General features: G+C 42.3%; 1 protein-coding gene across 2 annotated transcripts in view; it reads left to right on the top strand.

Moving 5' to 3' along the window:
- Nucleotides 1–15,098, top strand: part of prkdc (protein kinase, DNA-activated, catalytic subunit) — a 253,759-nt gene that overhangs the window by 184,076 nt on the left and 54,585 nt on the right. For both annotated transcript variants that reach the window (XM_067979911.1, XM_067979910.1), the window contains exons 66-68: nt 3,683–3,907; nt 7,056–7,164; nt 11,249–11,360. In XM_067979911.1, the coding sequence (XP_067836012.1) occupies nt 3,683–3,907; nt 7,056–7,164; nt 11,249–11,360 (446 nt within the window). The remainder of the gene's footprint in view (nt 1–3,682; nt 3,908–7,055; nt 7,165–11,248; nt 11,361–15,098) is intronic.

The raw sequence follows: 15,098 nt of genomic DNA, 5'->3' as shown, positions 1-15,098 counted from the left end.
ACAAAATGTACTCTGGGTGGGGGACTTCAATGTCCATCACCAAGAGTGGCTCGGTAGCACCACTGCTGACCGAGCTGGCCGAGTCCTGAAGGACACAGCTGCTAGACTGGGCCTGCAGCAGGTGGTGAGTGAACCAACACGAGGGAAAAACTTATTTGACCTTGTCCTCACAAATCTACCTGTCGCAAATGCATCTGTTCATGACAGTATTGGTCGGAGTGACCACCGCACAGTCCTCGTGGAGATGAAGTCCCGTCTTCGCACTGAGGACACCATCCAACGTGTTGTGTGGCACTACCACTGTGCTAAATGGGATAGATTCAGAACAGATCTAGCAGCACAAAACTGGGCATCCATGAGGCGCTGTGGGCCATCAGCAGCAGCAGAATTGTATTCCAGCACAATCTGTAACCTCATGGCACGACATATTCCTCACTCTACCATTACTAACAAGCGTTTGCAACCATCTTCAGCCAGAAGTGCCGAGTGGATGAAACATCTTGGCCTCCTCCCGATATCCCCACCATCACAGAAGCCAGTCTTCAGCCAATTCGATTCACTCCACGTGATATCAAGAAGTGGCTGAGTGCACTGGATACAGCAGAGACTATGGGCCCCGACAACATCCCGGCTGTAGTGCTGAAGTCTTGTGCTCAAGAACTAGCTGCGCCTCTAGCCAAGCTGTTCCAGCACAGCTACAACACTGGCCTCTACCTGATAATATGGAAAATTGCCCAGGTATGTCCTGTCCACAAAAAGCAGGACAAATCCAATCCGGCCAATTACCACCCCATCAGTCTACTCTCAATCATCAGCAAAATGATGGAAGGTGTTGTCGACAGTACTATCAAGCGGCACTTACTCACCAATCACCTGCTCACCGATGCTCAGTTTGGGTTCCGCCAGGACCGCTCGGCTCCAGACCTCATTACAGCCTTGGTCCAAACATAGACAAAAGTGTTGAATTCCAGAGTTGAGGTGAGAGTGACTGACCTTGACATCAAGGCAGCATTTGACTGAGTGTGGCACCAAGGAGCCAGAGTAAAATTGAAGTCAATGGGAATCAGGGGGGAAACTCTCCGGTGGCTGGAGTCATACCTAGCACAAAGGAAGATGGTAGTGGTTGTTGGAGGCCAATCATCTCAGCCCCAGGACATTGCTGCTTCATCAATGACCTTCCCTCTATCATAAGGTCAGAAATGGGGATGTTCGCAGATGATTGCACAGTGTTCAGTTCCATTTGCAACCCCTCAGATAATGAAGCAGTCCGAGCCCGCATGCAGCAAGACCTGGACAACATCCAGGCTTGGGCTCGTAAGTGGCAAGTAACATTCTCGCCAGACAAGTGCCTGGCAATGACCATCTCCAACAAGAGAGAGTTTAACCACCTCCCCTTGACATTCAACGGCATTACCATCGCCGAATCCCCCACCATCAACATCCTGGGGGTCACCATTGACCAGAAACTTAACTGGACCAGCCATATAAATACTGTGGCTGAGAGCAGGTCAGAGGCTGGGTATTCTGTGGCGAGTGACTCACCTCCTGACTCCCCAAAGCCTTTCCACCATCTACAAGGCATAAGTCAGGAGTGTGATGGAATACTCTCCACTTGCCTGGCTGAGTGCAGCTCCAACAACACTCAAGCTTGACACCATCCAGGACAAAGCAGCCCGCTTGATTGGCACCCCATCCATCACCACCGGCACACAGTTGCTGCATGTGTACCATCCACAGGATGCACTGCAGCAACTCGCCAAGGCTTCTTCAACAGCACCTCCCAAACCCGCAACCTCTACCATCTAGAAGAACAAGAGCAGCAGGTACATGGGAACAACACCACCTGCACGTTCCCCTCCAAGTCACACACCATCCCGACTTGGAAATATATTGCCGTTCCTTCATCATCGCTGAGTCAAAATCCAGGAACTCCCTTCCTAACAGCACTGTGGGAGAACCTTCCTCACACTGACTGCAGCGGTTCAAGAAGGCGGCTCACCACCATCTTCTCAAGGGCAATTAGGGATGGACAATAAATGCTGGGCTCGCCAGTGACGCCCACATGCCATGAACGAATAAAAAAAAAATTTAAGTGTTTTACTGAAGTGTCAAGATATTGGAGCAGGAGGTGCATGATTATTCATGCATATCTTATTGTATAGTCATTTGCATTTAGAACATATACGTTGTTCTTTGTATTTTTTAAAATGTGTAATGTATTGTCACAACGAACCAATGAGTGTGGCTTATTCAAGGTGAGCAAACTGGATAAATCGAGCATTTGCAATCTCCATTCACCAAACTCCCCAAATTGGTTGTAAATCAGAATAACACCCCCAATGAAGCTGAACCTGATGAACAGCCTCATGCTGATCTCCCATGTACCTGTTCCTTTCTGCAAATCAAACAGTTATTCAATTAGCCTCCAATTAACTACTCTGAATAACAAGTTGAATGTAATGCAGAAATTAGTAAAACTTTAAGCTCTAGTTAATTGACACATTCAACATTCAAGAGAATACTCAGAGGGAAGCCGACAATATAATTAGCTCAGTTGCACGTTTAATTTTAGAGCCAAAACCAGTAGTTGCTTGGCACCAGGCTGTTTGTCTTTTTACCATCGCAGTGCACTTTGGGGACTAGGGAGAGGGGGCTGATGTTTGCACCAGAGTTCTATCTAAATTACCTCGTGACATTTGCAGACATTATGCACCAAATTGTAGTTTATATTTGTACCACTAGATGGTGCTGACATTTTGTGAGTTCTATACCAACAATATTAATACTATTTAATGACACAAAATGAATACTGTGTGAACATCACAATCTTGCATTCATTGTGGGGTGGATGGTGAAGGTATTTGCCATTGCCATATTTTTTTCATCTTTCTGTTGATTTACTGTGGTGAATGCGAGTGAGTGCCTAGACATTTGTATGATGTGGAGATGCACCGGTGATGGACTGGGGTTGACAATTGTAAACAATTTTACAACACCAAGTTATAGTCCAACAATTTTATTTGAAATTCACAAGCTTTCGGAGGCTTCCTCCTTCCTCAGGTGAATGTTGTGGAAATGAAATCCTCGAATCATTCGCATTTATAAATCACAGAACAATGCCTGGTGATTTGTAGTCACTGCTTTTTCCACTGCTCACAGTGTGTCTCCATCTGACTGCAATATGCAATGACTAATCAAGGTTCAATTTATACCAAAAGTGTGAATGTTTTTAGGCACCACTCAAGGTTTCTTCAATCTCTCGATGTGTATCACTTTAGGGTTGAGTCCCACTCATTTAACTTCCAGTCTGGCCAGGCAGAGAGAGAAGAGAATAAAAATACAAAATCTAAAGGAGAACATTTACCCAAATACACCTATAGCAATAGTTTTTTTTAATTTAAAAAGAAGCCTTAATAGTCATTGTCTAGGTTGCTAGATTGTACAACGTTGTAGCTCAGAGAGGCCTGATCATCTTCTCCCTTGTAATCGTAAACCACTTACTCTCTCCACCTCCGAGATGGGTTCTGGTGTACCCAAGGGAATAAGACATGGAGATAAATAGAAATGTTTTTAATTGCATTTTTAAAAAATATTATCCTGGGAGGTGTAAACAATGTGTTTGAGTAGATGTTTAAAGGATTGTGAGAACAAGTTTTATTCTTCCATTTGGTATTTCTTTTAGGAGACTTACTTGCCACACGTGATGCATAGTAAGGTGAAATTATTACAGTTGGGTGAAGCTGACCAGTCTTTGCTGACATTTATTGACAATGCGATGAAGATGGACCAACGGAAGACAGTTATTGAAACCCGCTACAGCCAGGAACTGAGCCTCCTGTACATCCTGCAGGATGACTTTGATCGTGCTAAATACTATGTCAATAATAGTATGCAAATTTTTATGCAGGTTAGTACCTGGCATATAGTCAAGAGTTGATGGTCTATTCGGTAAGATTAATTTTGTATTTGAATTTGGCTTTTTGAGTTGCTATAGACTTTGTCCACTACTGGTGACTTTAAAATAAGTAGTCATAAGTAGGCATCTAATGATCTGTGTGTTCGCTGGATTTTTAACGCACAAGATAAACATTTTCAGGTAAAATCAAAAGGGAAACATGCATAGTTGTAGCGTAAAAATATATTCAACATAACTTTCCCAAATCACACTGGATTTCATCTGTTAGTTTCGTCATTTGGACTTGGTGTGGCTGTGCTCACTTTAGGGTGACATTTGAGCATAGGGACAGAGGGAAAGTTGAAGGGTGAGTAAGCCAAGTTTGCCCTTGTCTGTGTCCTACTGGCCAGTTGCAGAATGCTACTAATGGCGGCATGGGAGCAGGTTGACTGGCTGGTGCATAGGAGGAACATTGCAGGTTTGTCTTGAACAGATACTCAGCATATCCTATAGGAATTGTAAGGGAACATGAAATCGTGAAATATGGGATATTTGTTTTAGTTAATCTGAGAAAAAACATTTATTTCATTACTTTTTATTTTTGTGCTCAATAAGATGAGGGATGTTAGTGCTGATCATTGGAACTCTTCCCATTTCATGTACTCAGAGTCTGCATTAAGTACTCCAGTTCAGATGCTGAGTAAAGTTTCCCCTAGTTTGCTCCAACAATGTGCCTCAGCCCAACTCCAAAAGCACCCCTACTACACCAGTGTGATATATTTCCCTTTTCCACATTAACCATCATACGAACATACAAATTAAGAGCAGGAGTAGGCCATTCAGCGTCTCAAACCTGCTCTGCCATTTGATAAGATCATGGCTGATCTGATTGTGATCTCAACCCTACTTTCCCATCTACATACCATAACCTTTGACTCCCTTGTTAATCGGGAATCTATCTAACTTGGTCTTAAAAATATTCAATGATCCTGCCTCCACTGCTCTCTGGGGAAGAGAGTTCCACAGACTCACGACCCTCAGAGAAAAAATTTCTCCTCATCTATGTCTTAAATGGGAGACCCCTTATTTTTAAACTGTGGCCCTTAGTTCTAGTCTCTCCCACAAAGCGAAACATCCTCACAGCATCTACCCCTTCAAGTCCCCTCAGGATCTTACATCTTACAGGCCCAACTTATCCAACCTTTCCTCATAAGATAACCCCCTCATCCCAGGAGTCATTCGAGTGAACCTTCTCTGAACTGCCTCCAAAGCAATTATGTCCTTTCTTAAATAAGACAACCAAAACTGCACACAGTATTCTAGATGTGGTCTCACCAATGCCCTGTAGCAAAACATCTCTACTTTTATATTCCATTCCCCTTGCAATAAATGACAACATTCCATTTGCCTTCCTAATCACTTGCTGTACCTGCATACTAACTTCTTGTGATTCATGTACTAGGACACCCAGATCCCTCTGTACCTCAGATCTGCAGTCTCTCTTCATTTAAATAAAATACTGCTTTTCTATTCTTCCTGCCAAAGTGGACAAGTTCACATTTTCCCACATTATACTCCATCTGCCAAATTTTTGCCCACTCACTTAACCTATCTATATCCCTTTGCAGACTCCTTATGTCCTCTTCACAACTTACTTTCCTACCTACCTTTTGTGTCATCAGCAGATTTAGCAACCATACATTCGGTCCCTTCATCCAAGTCTTTGAAAAAGATTGTAAATAGTTGAGGCCCAAGCACTGATCCCTGTGGCACTCCGCTCGTTACATCTTGCCAACCTGAAAATGACCCATTAATGCCTATTCTCTATTTCCTGTTAGCTAACCAATCCTTTATCCATGCTAATATGTTACCCCCTACCCCATGAGCTCTTATTTTGTGTAGTAGCCTTTGATGTGGCACCTTGTCAAAAGCCTTCTGGAAATCCAAGTACACCACATCCACAGGATCCCTTTTATCCACATTGCTTGTTACTTCCTCAAAGAACTCTAATAAATTAGTCAAACACGATTTCCCTTTCACAAGGACATGTTGACTCTGCCTGATTGCATTGAGACTTTATAAGTGCCCTGCTATAACCTCCTTAATAATAGATTCTAGCATTTTCCCTATGACAGTTGTTAAGCTAACTGGCCTATAGTTTCTTGTTTTCTGTCTCCCTCTTGTCTTGAATAGAGGGGTTACATTCGCTATTTTCCAATCTGACGGGACGCTTCCAGAATCTAGGGACCTGTGGCTTCTGGGGAAAATGCCTATTAGTGCTAAATTAGGGGATACTTTAGTGCTGTCGGCCCACTAAGGACTGGATTGAGGTTGCCCAAACCCATTTCGCATACGACCCTTATAACTAGCAGACTTTAATCCCATTGTGCTGGGCTGAATTTGAACCCAGCTCGCCGTAGTGGAAAGCTAGTGTCTAACGCACACGGCTCCCCTATTTTACTTTATCCGTACATTGAAGCTGTTCTAGCAAAGAGCTGGCACAGACAGGATGGACCGAATGGCCTCTTTCTGTGCTGTAAATTTCTCTGGTGATTTTTTTTTTAAAAAGCAATTAGTATAGTCCAGTACCATAAGGATAATTTTAGACATATTTATTTTTCAGAAAAGATGCTGATATGTTTTCCATATATATGCTGTGATGCACTTACCAGTAGGTGATGCCGTGGCTATGATGAGAAAAAGCTCAGAACATATGCGCTTATCAATCCTGGCCCTATAAATGGGAAAATCATTATCTCAAGTTAACCTTCCTGTGAGCCAGTTTGCTAAATAGCTTGTTGCACCTTCCTTCATTCAGAGTATCAGGCCAAGTAACAAGTTCCAGCTTTTGTAATGCTATTTTTAAAAAATATTGTATTTTTAAATTTAAAAAAAGTTAACCAGATAAATTGGTGTTTCTTACCTTACAGTGACTAAGATTGTGTGTCACAAATTAAAGGCTGTTTTTATTTTTCATCTAGATATACAGACACAACTGAGTGGTTAAGTTTTTGCTTACCCATTTGGCATTAATATAAATGTTTATTAATAAAGGAATCAACAGTAATATACTGAGAAAATAATGCATACTTTGAAGTTGTAGTTCATAATAAATGACACATTTATCAAAACATGTTTAACGTATTTATTCTTCTGTTAGAATTATTCCAGTATTGACACGTTGCTACATAGGAGTCGACTTACCAAGTTGCAGTCTCTTCAAGCTCTGACAGAGATCCAGGATTTTCTCCTTTTCATCACCAAAGGAGGTAAGATCCTATCCGCTACTGAAATAATAATGACTGTAGGCTGCTGGGTCCCACAGCAACTTGTTAATGTTCCAGGTGAAAACCTGTCTTTCACTAGATACAATCAGTCATTTTAATAGTACAAAGCATGATATCCCAAAAAAACATTCCTTGAAAAAGATGTGGCAAATTTTTTTAAATGGGTCTGTTTGTTTAAACACGCACAGGACGACTGGAATCACATTGAAATGCATCATCACGTTACTTAGCAATGACAGTGGTTGTTCTCCATGTCCAAAACAAAAAACAGTTTCATGGAGACTTTACCCCTTTAAGACTAAAACCAAGGACTGGTGACCAAGATTGCACAAATATTTATGACCTCTCTCATTGCGCGATAAGTAATGTCAGACACTGTCTTTTAATCTGGATCAGACAGCCTTGAGATTTGTTTCTGTCTGTTCTTGGGATGTCACTGCAGACAGTCAGTCTCGGGGCCTTTTGCAAAAAAAAAATGAATTCCTGTTGCTTAGCCTATATTTGCTATGAGAAAAGGAAAATATATAGATATTTTCTGTGCAATTAAGAGATGTGCATCCAGCATATGTCCATCACACTTCAAAGTGTGAGACTTAAGTGTCACACATGCAAAGTATACTTCACATTTATCACAAGAAACACTCTTAACTAAATAATGCTGATTACTGCACAAGTAGAAAACCTACCAATGAACAGGTGGGTCACAGAAACCACCAATCAAGAATCAGCAAACATTACCGATAAACAACTGGCAAGAAGAAGGGGAACTGATGAAAATAATATTAAGAACATAATATATGACATGGGGTCAGCTTTCATATGAATGCTGCTGACACCCAGCTCTACCTCTCCACCACTTCCCTCGACCTCTCCACTATCTGTGTTTTTCGACATTCAGTCATGGATGAGCTACAGTTTTCTCCAGCTGAGCTTCCCACCCCACATCCTTGCCATCATAAAGATTGCCCACTAAATAACATCACCTGCCTCCACCCCACCTCATCCATACCTCTGTAAACTGCAGTCTCGACTATTGCAATGCTCTTCTGACCATCCTCACCTTCTGTAAACTTCAAGTTCATCCAAAACTCTGCGGCCCATATCCTATCCTGCACCAAGTCCTACTTTCCCAGAATTACACCCCCCCCCCCCCCCCCCCCCCCCCACCGGCCCTGATGACTGCTGCATGTTGTGCATCCCACGGCCTTCAGTCGTCCGGGCCCCACAGAGAAGCACTGGATTAGGTATGGTGGTAAAAGGAAGCACCTGTTGTAAATATATATACAGACAGTAAAACTACTTTGTGATCTGATGTCTTATTTTTCAAAGTGTGTGTGCTCTTTGTTTTTGAGAGGATGTTTGGAGATCAGTTTGCAGTGGGAGACAAGAATTCCTTTTATTCCTGCTCACTGAATCATTGCCTCTTAAGTTGACCTTTTCAGTGACATCCTCGAGGAATCAATGTCATCTGTAGGCTTTGGTGGAAGGGTACCTCCTGGTTGATCATCTCCTATGGTATAACCTTAATCTGCGTGCCTGTCTCATTGCCGCCTCCTCTTGCTCCAATTACAGGGTATGTCCATATTGAACCCCATTGTAAGGGCACAGTGACAAGGGTGGGAAGATAAAAAATTTCTGTTCCTGAAACTGCTGAAAGGCAGCTTTCAGAATTCGTTCTTAGTTGAACAATGGAGAAAAGATTTTTCTAATTGCTTCAGTAAAAGCTGATGTTTCAGACCAAGTTTGTGGACAAAGTCTGTGAACTCTAACACTTCCTGGTTCAACAAGTCTTGCAGGTATCTTTTTTTTTATTCGTTCATGGGATGTGGGCGTCACTCTCAAGGCCAACATTTATTGCCCATCCCTAATTGCCCTTGAGAAGGTGGTGGTGAGCCGCCTTCTTGAACCGCTGCAGACCGTGTGGTGAAGGTTCTCCCACAGTGCTGTTAGGAGGGAGTTCCAAGATTTTGCCTCAGCGATGATGAAGGAACGGCGATATATTTCCAAGTTGGGATGGTGTGTGACTTGGAAGGGAATGTGCAGGTGGTGGTGTTCCCGTGTGCCTGCTGCCCTTGTCCTTCTAGGTGGTAGAGGTTGTGGATTTGGAAGCCTTGGCGAGTTGCTGCCGATGATGAAGGGAGTGAATGTTTAGGGTGGTGGATGGGGTGCCAATCAAGCAGGCTGCTTTGCCCTGAAGCTCTTTCGAGCTTCTTGAGTGTTGGAGCTGCACTCATCCAGGCAAGTGGAGAGTATTCCATCACACTCCTTACTTGTGCCTTGTAGATGGTGGAAAGGCTTTGGAGAGTCAGGAGGTGAGTCACTTGCCACAGAATACCCAGCCTCTGACCTGCTCTTGTAGCCACAGTATTTGTGGCTGGTCCAGTTAAGTTTCTGGTCAATGGCGACCCCCAGAATGTTGATAGTGGGGTTTCGACGATGATAATGCCGTTGAATGTAAAGGGGGAGGTGGTTAGACTCTCCTTGTTGGAGATGGTCATTGCCTGGCACATGTCTGGCGCGAATGTTACCTTTTTTTGAGCTTAATTTAAATCAGCTGCAATCCTGGCATAAAAGGTTGAATTTTTTGCCCTGGTTTTCTTGTCTTTTAGAATAATGCACCACTTTGAGACTGGGCACATCTTCTGGTATTTTAGAATGGGTGTAACTCCTGGCATATTTGACTTACACCCCAAATTCCATTCCCCTACGCTGGAACTACAACACTTTTGCCCCGTTAAAAACCCTGGGATTTCAGACTAGCTTACATTCTACTGATGTGTACTGGGAGATTATTTACACTGCGCATAGTCAGGCTCCAGGTCATTACCAATAAAACCTTTTTGAGCACTTCCACCCCCTGATGCTGCTGCCGTCTCTCCTCTTCCCTCCCCTTGCCCCTCCCACACCTTGCCCCTCCTTCAGCCATGATTGGGTTTGAGCTAGCCTCAAGGATGGATGTTGGGGCCTGGTTGCAACGGGGTAGGTCAAGGGAGGTGGGGGAAAATTTCTGAAAAGGTTTTCACTAGCAGTGTTTGGGGAAAATCTATTATTTATAATAACTATTGCTGAGGGGCGTGGTGCCTCAGGCTTTGAGGTGGGGTCCAGGGAGTGGGGGAGACGGCAGCTACACAAGACCACAACGGGGAGTGGGCCAGGCACTGTAGAGAATCACCTATCTTAAACCTCAGCTAACAAGCAACAGTGCCACCTAGCTTGGAGGTCATGTTTGGTGGGCTCAATTCAAAGTAGGTAAAATGAACAAATAACTTCAATTGAGACACAAACGTGTGACAGGAGGAACTAATTAAGGGGAATTACTTGAAAGGCCTCTCCAACAGTGACCTGAGGATACCTGTATTATATATTTCTAAAATATAAATATTCAGTTGTGTTTTAAATAATAAAATTTTCTCCCAGATTACTGCTGACAAAATCCTTTTAAGAAATCCCTCCTCCCCACCCTACCCTGAGCACCTGTATTCCCAGTTAACTGAGTCACCACTCTGGGCAAAAATATTAATCCAAGTCCAGGCTTTTGGGAGAAGCTGAGACTTTCAACTTAAAAAAAAATGTAATGAATGTATTAAAAGACACAAAACACAACTCAAAGATTAATTTTAATCATGTTTAAAATATGTATTTTTAAAAAATCTTATTTTAGACATTAGAAATTTCAGTTACTGAGAACACTTTCATACAGCATTTTGAATTACTCGATCACTTCAAAAACAAACTGTGATTGATGGTAAATGTTTACATATGGTTTTCCGATTACAAAATGTTTGCATACAGCATCCAGTTATAAATATTTACGTAAGTTTCCATTATAAATGTTGACATAAGTGTTACAGGAAGTAACATTTGTGTACAGGAAGTGTGCACCATCCGCATATATATAAGCATTGTTTTATATGTTTACACCAGTGAGCGTCTGAATTTTGACTTACCTGGGTACGTTGGGATATCGTATTTATCTGATTTGTGAGTAAGACTTTCATGACCCAATCTAATTTTATGAATTAATCCTGGTTATTGGAATAACTGTTTCATTGTTTGTTTTTTGCAGTTAATTTAACCTCTGAAGTGCCTCTTCGAAAACTAATAAGAACTTGGATAGGTCGATACCCAGATGCACAGATGGATCCTATGAGTGTGTGGGATGACATAATCATGAACCGGTATGGCGCAAGAATAGTTCTGTCCATCTTTGTGGCAAATGAACGATAATAATTCTCATGAAATCACTCATGACATGAACGTTAAATAATATTGTATTAATTTCTTATATTGTGAATAAGATGAAGTTATGAAATAACATTGAAAGATGTTCTTGGAATCGTGAAGTGATGTTCCTTTTCATGCTGAAAATTCACGAGAGACACAACACCTTCCACACATTACCTTAAATGTATGATGTTCTTTACTCAGATAGGTGAGAATGTGGAACTCGCTACCACATGGAGTGGTTGAGGCGAGTAGCATAGATACATTTAAGGGGAAGCTAGATAAACACATGAAGGAGAAAGGAATAGAAGGATATGTTGATAGGGTTAGATGTAGTAAGATGGGAGGAGGCTCGTGTGTAGCATAAACACTGGCATAGACCTGTTGGGCCGAATGGCCTTTTTCTGTGCTGTAAATTCTATGTTCTTGCTGAACCTGAATCATACTAAGAGCATATTGTAGTACAACTATATTTGATTAGTTAGCTATACCTTAAAAAATTACAGGGTTATTCTATATCTATATTAAGTTTTGCATATGTGGATATTTCTTCTCAACACTTAATTATTTCCTCCTTCATGCTATTTCTGTCATACTTTACTGTCAGACTTTTGTGTCCCACTTGAAGTTATCTGTTCATTTTACTTGCCTCTGATCGAGTCCTCCAAACATGGCCTCCAAGCCAGGTTGTTTACTTACCACTGAACTTAGCTGAGGCTCAAGATAGGTAACATGGTTCTCTACAGTGCCATCAGTGCCATCCACCTCGAAGATACTAAAATCTGGCCGTCTGATATTGCCTGCCCCATCTATTATGGCCTCTTGTAGATGCCACTTTCCCCGTTGCCCTGAGGCCTATGGCACCCCTGCCCTCCTTCAACAGTAGTTATTTTAAATAATACAGGTTTGCTCAGTCACTGCTGGAGGAACGCTTTTAAGAAATCCCCCCATCAGCACCCCCCATCGCGTCCCCCACCACCCCGTTCCACCCAATGCGACAGTACCCAACACTCATCCTTGAGGCTGGCTTGAACCCAACCATTAGTGGGGGGGAGGGTGGCGGAGCAGCAGCAGGGAGGGGAAGTGCTCAAAGGTTTCCAAGAAGTGACCTGAGAAACCTGTACTATATAGTTATAAAATATAAATACTCAGCTGTGTTTTAAATAATACAGGTTTCCCCATGATCACTGCTGACAAAACCCTTTTAGGAAATTCCCTTCCTCCCTTGAGCACCCATGCCTTCTGGCTCCTCCTCGCTCCCTCCTGCCAGCTCCAGATGCAGAGCACCCAGGCCTTTTCTCCCACTGCCAACCCATGTCCCCAAAAACATCTATCCCACACTTTCATGAACCACCCTCCCAGACCCAGTGCCAACTTCCCTGTGCTCCCATACCCCAAGACCCTTTTCCCATGCCCTGCCTCTTTCTTTCCTACCCTGTGTGTTGGCATATCCTGACACATCTCTCCCACTCCTATCACACCTTTGCCATTGCTTCCAAATGCCACACTGTACATCCGAATGCTCCCACATCCTGCATTCTCCCTCCAGGTTCTCCCAATGCTGTCATATCCTTTGAACCCTGCTTCCAAACTCAAGGTCAATCTTTCCCAACATTACCAACCCACAGTGCAACCCCACTACTGGTACAAGCCCAATCCTTAACTCTTCATAGATCTCTGTTTCCTGAGTGCTCAGAGACCCTACTACTCTGCTACTCTCAAACCACTCCCAAGTGTACCTGTACCCCAGACCTGCCACTACTCCTCTTCACCCCCTGCCCAAGTACTCAAAGCCCCTAAACCCCAACTTTCCACTGCCATGTGGTTGAAGGCCTCCCATCTCCACCATTTTCCCAGGGCTAAACCCCACCAAGTGCTCTTAGGTGCCAAACTCCCACTTCTGTGGTTTAAAAATGGGGTGTTTTATCCACATCGCCAGCCAAACAAGGCAAAACAGCAGAGGAAGTTATGTAGTGTGAATTGAATCACATGGTGCAGGCAAGAACAGTATATGAGTTTAACAGTTAAAATACTCAAATTAAGGAAAGGGACTACAGGCAGACAAAGCTTGCTGATGACATTCGGTATCACAGTCTCGTTTGCCAGAATGAAATGCAATGTTTTCATCTATGCTCATCCCATTTTTACTTCAAGGGCACGCATGTATAATAGATGCTTTAAGCTAAATTTGAGCTCGGGCTTCAAGAACTGTCAATTTTGAATATAAATTTCAAATATCTAACTTCTCTTTTGAAACCCTTAGGGTCCTCAGAATAGGAAAACAACATTGTTTGCTTATATGAAACTAAAAATTCATCCAAACCATTTCACGTAATAGATCCTGAACTGTGCTTAAACATTCCCAAGAATACATTCAGGAGCAACACAAATATACTTATACACATTCATCTTTGATATAATTAAAATGCACCGTACTCCAATGGCTCAACGGTTATACTGCTCAATGCAGCATTGAATCAGAGACCAAGAATATTCCCAGGTTTGATCCTTTGTATGTGATCAAGTAAGCTGATCTAAGCCAGGTTAGTGTCAAAGGCCCAAGTGGCTTTAGCAGCCCTGAACTAGGTAGAGGCAAATCTAGCCAGGGACCTACACAATGACTTAGAAAAAATACACAATTGGGCAGAATAATGGCAGATGACATTTAATATGGACAAGTGCAAAGTATTACAGATTGGAAGAGAAAATGGATATAATGAGTACTTCAGCAATGGTGTTGAAATAGCTGAGGGTGGTTAAAAAAACATTTGGGAATTTTAGTAGATTCAACATGTTCATTACAGCTCTGTAGTGACTGGACAACAAGCAGAGTGCTGAATTGTATAGTCAAAATAATGCTCTGGTCAAACAATACATTGTCCATTTCTGGTCACCGAGAAGGGAAATGATGGAGGGAAGATCCATGAGACTCCATAGGTGAGAGAACAGAGTTTGGAGAAACTCGGCTACTTAGCCTTGAAAGGTGACGTGTAGATCTGGAAATTTCGTTCAAATTGCACCGTGACAATAGAACAAGGGTGCACAAGTTGAAACCGGTGAAAGGCAAATTTAGAACTGATGTTAAGAAGCTTTACACAGAGTGATCAATATATCCAATGAACCTTTGGGTAGGATGTGAAGGCAAAATCCTTGGAATAATTTAAGGCATAAGTGAATGCTATGATGAAGGAAATTATTTTTTCTGGACAGATGAGCTGGGATGAACTGAATGGTCTTCCTCATCCTATGATCATATACTGTGGGTACTGTGGGAATGCTTGACTCTGGAACCATGCTCCAGCAATGTGTCACTCAATAAAACAGTGACTCCAAAATTTTTTTCTCTCTATCAGTAATTGTTTCAGTTACATCTTCAGTAGTTCAAGTAGATCCCCCTGTTGCTGGATGGAAAAATGTTTTAAAACTTGTCCATGGCTGCCTCTGGTAACCTAAAGACCGTATTCTAATGGACCACAAAACTTTAACATTAAAACGAACAGAAACTGTTAATGGTCTCCAGATTCAAATCAATACATAATTCATCTGTGTAATTATGTACTGTAATTGTCATACCAATTTGCTTATAAAATTTTGTTATCCTATCCTTGAAGACATTTACTACATGCTAGTGTATGGTTCCATGGAAAGTGACCACACTCCAGTATTTTACTTAACTGGCCATTATTTAGACC

The sequence above is a fragment of the Heptranchias perlo genome, chromosome 3 (genome assembly GCF_035084215.1).
Source record: "Heptranchias perlo isolate sHepPer1 chromosome 3, sHepPer1.hap1, whole genome shotgun sequence".
Classification (NCBI taxonomy): domain Eukaryota; kingdom Metazoa; phylum Chordata; class Chondrichthyes; order Hexanchiformes; family Hexanchidae; genus Heptranchias; species Heptranchias perlo.
Note: the sequence above shows the minus strand (reverse complement) of the source record. Positions and strands in the feature narration are given on the sequence as shown.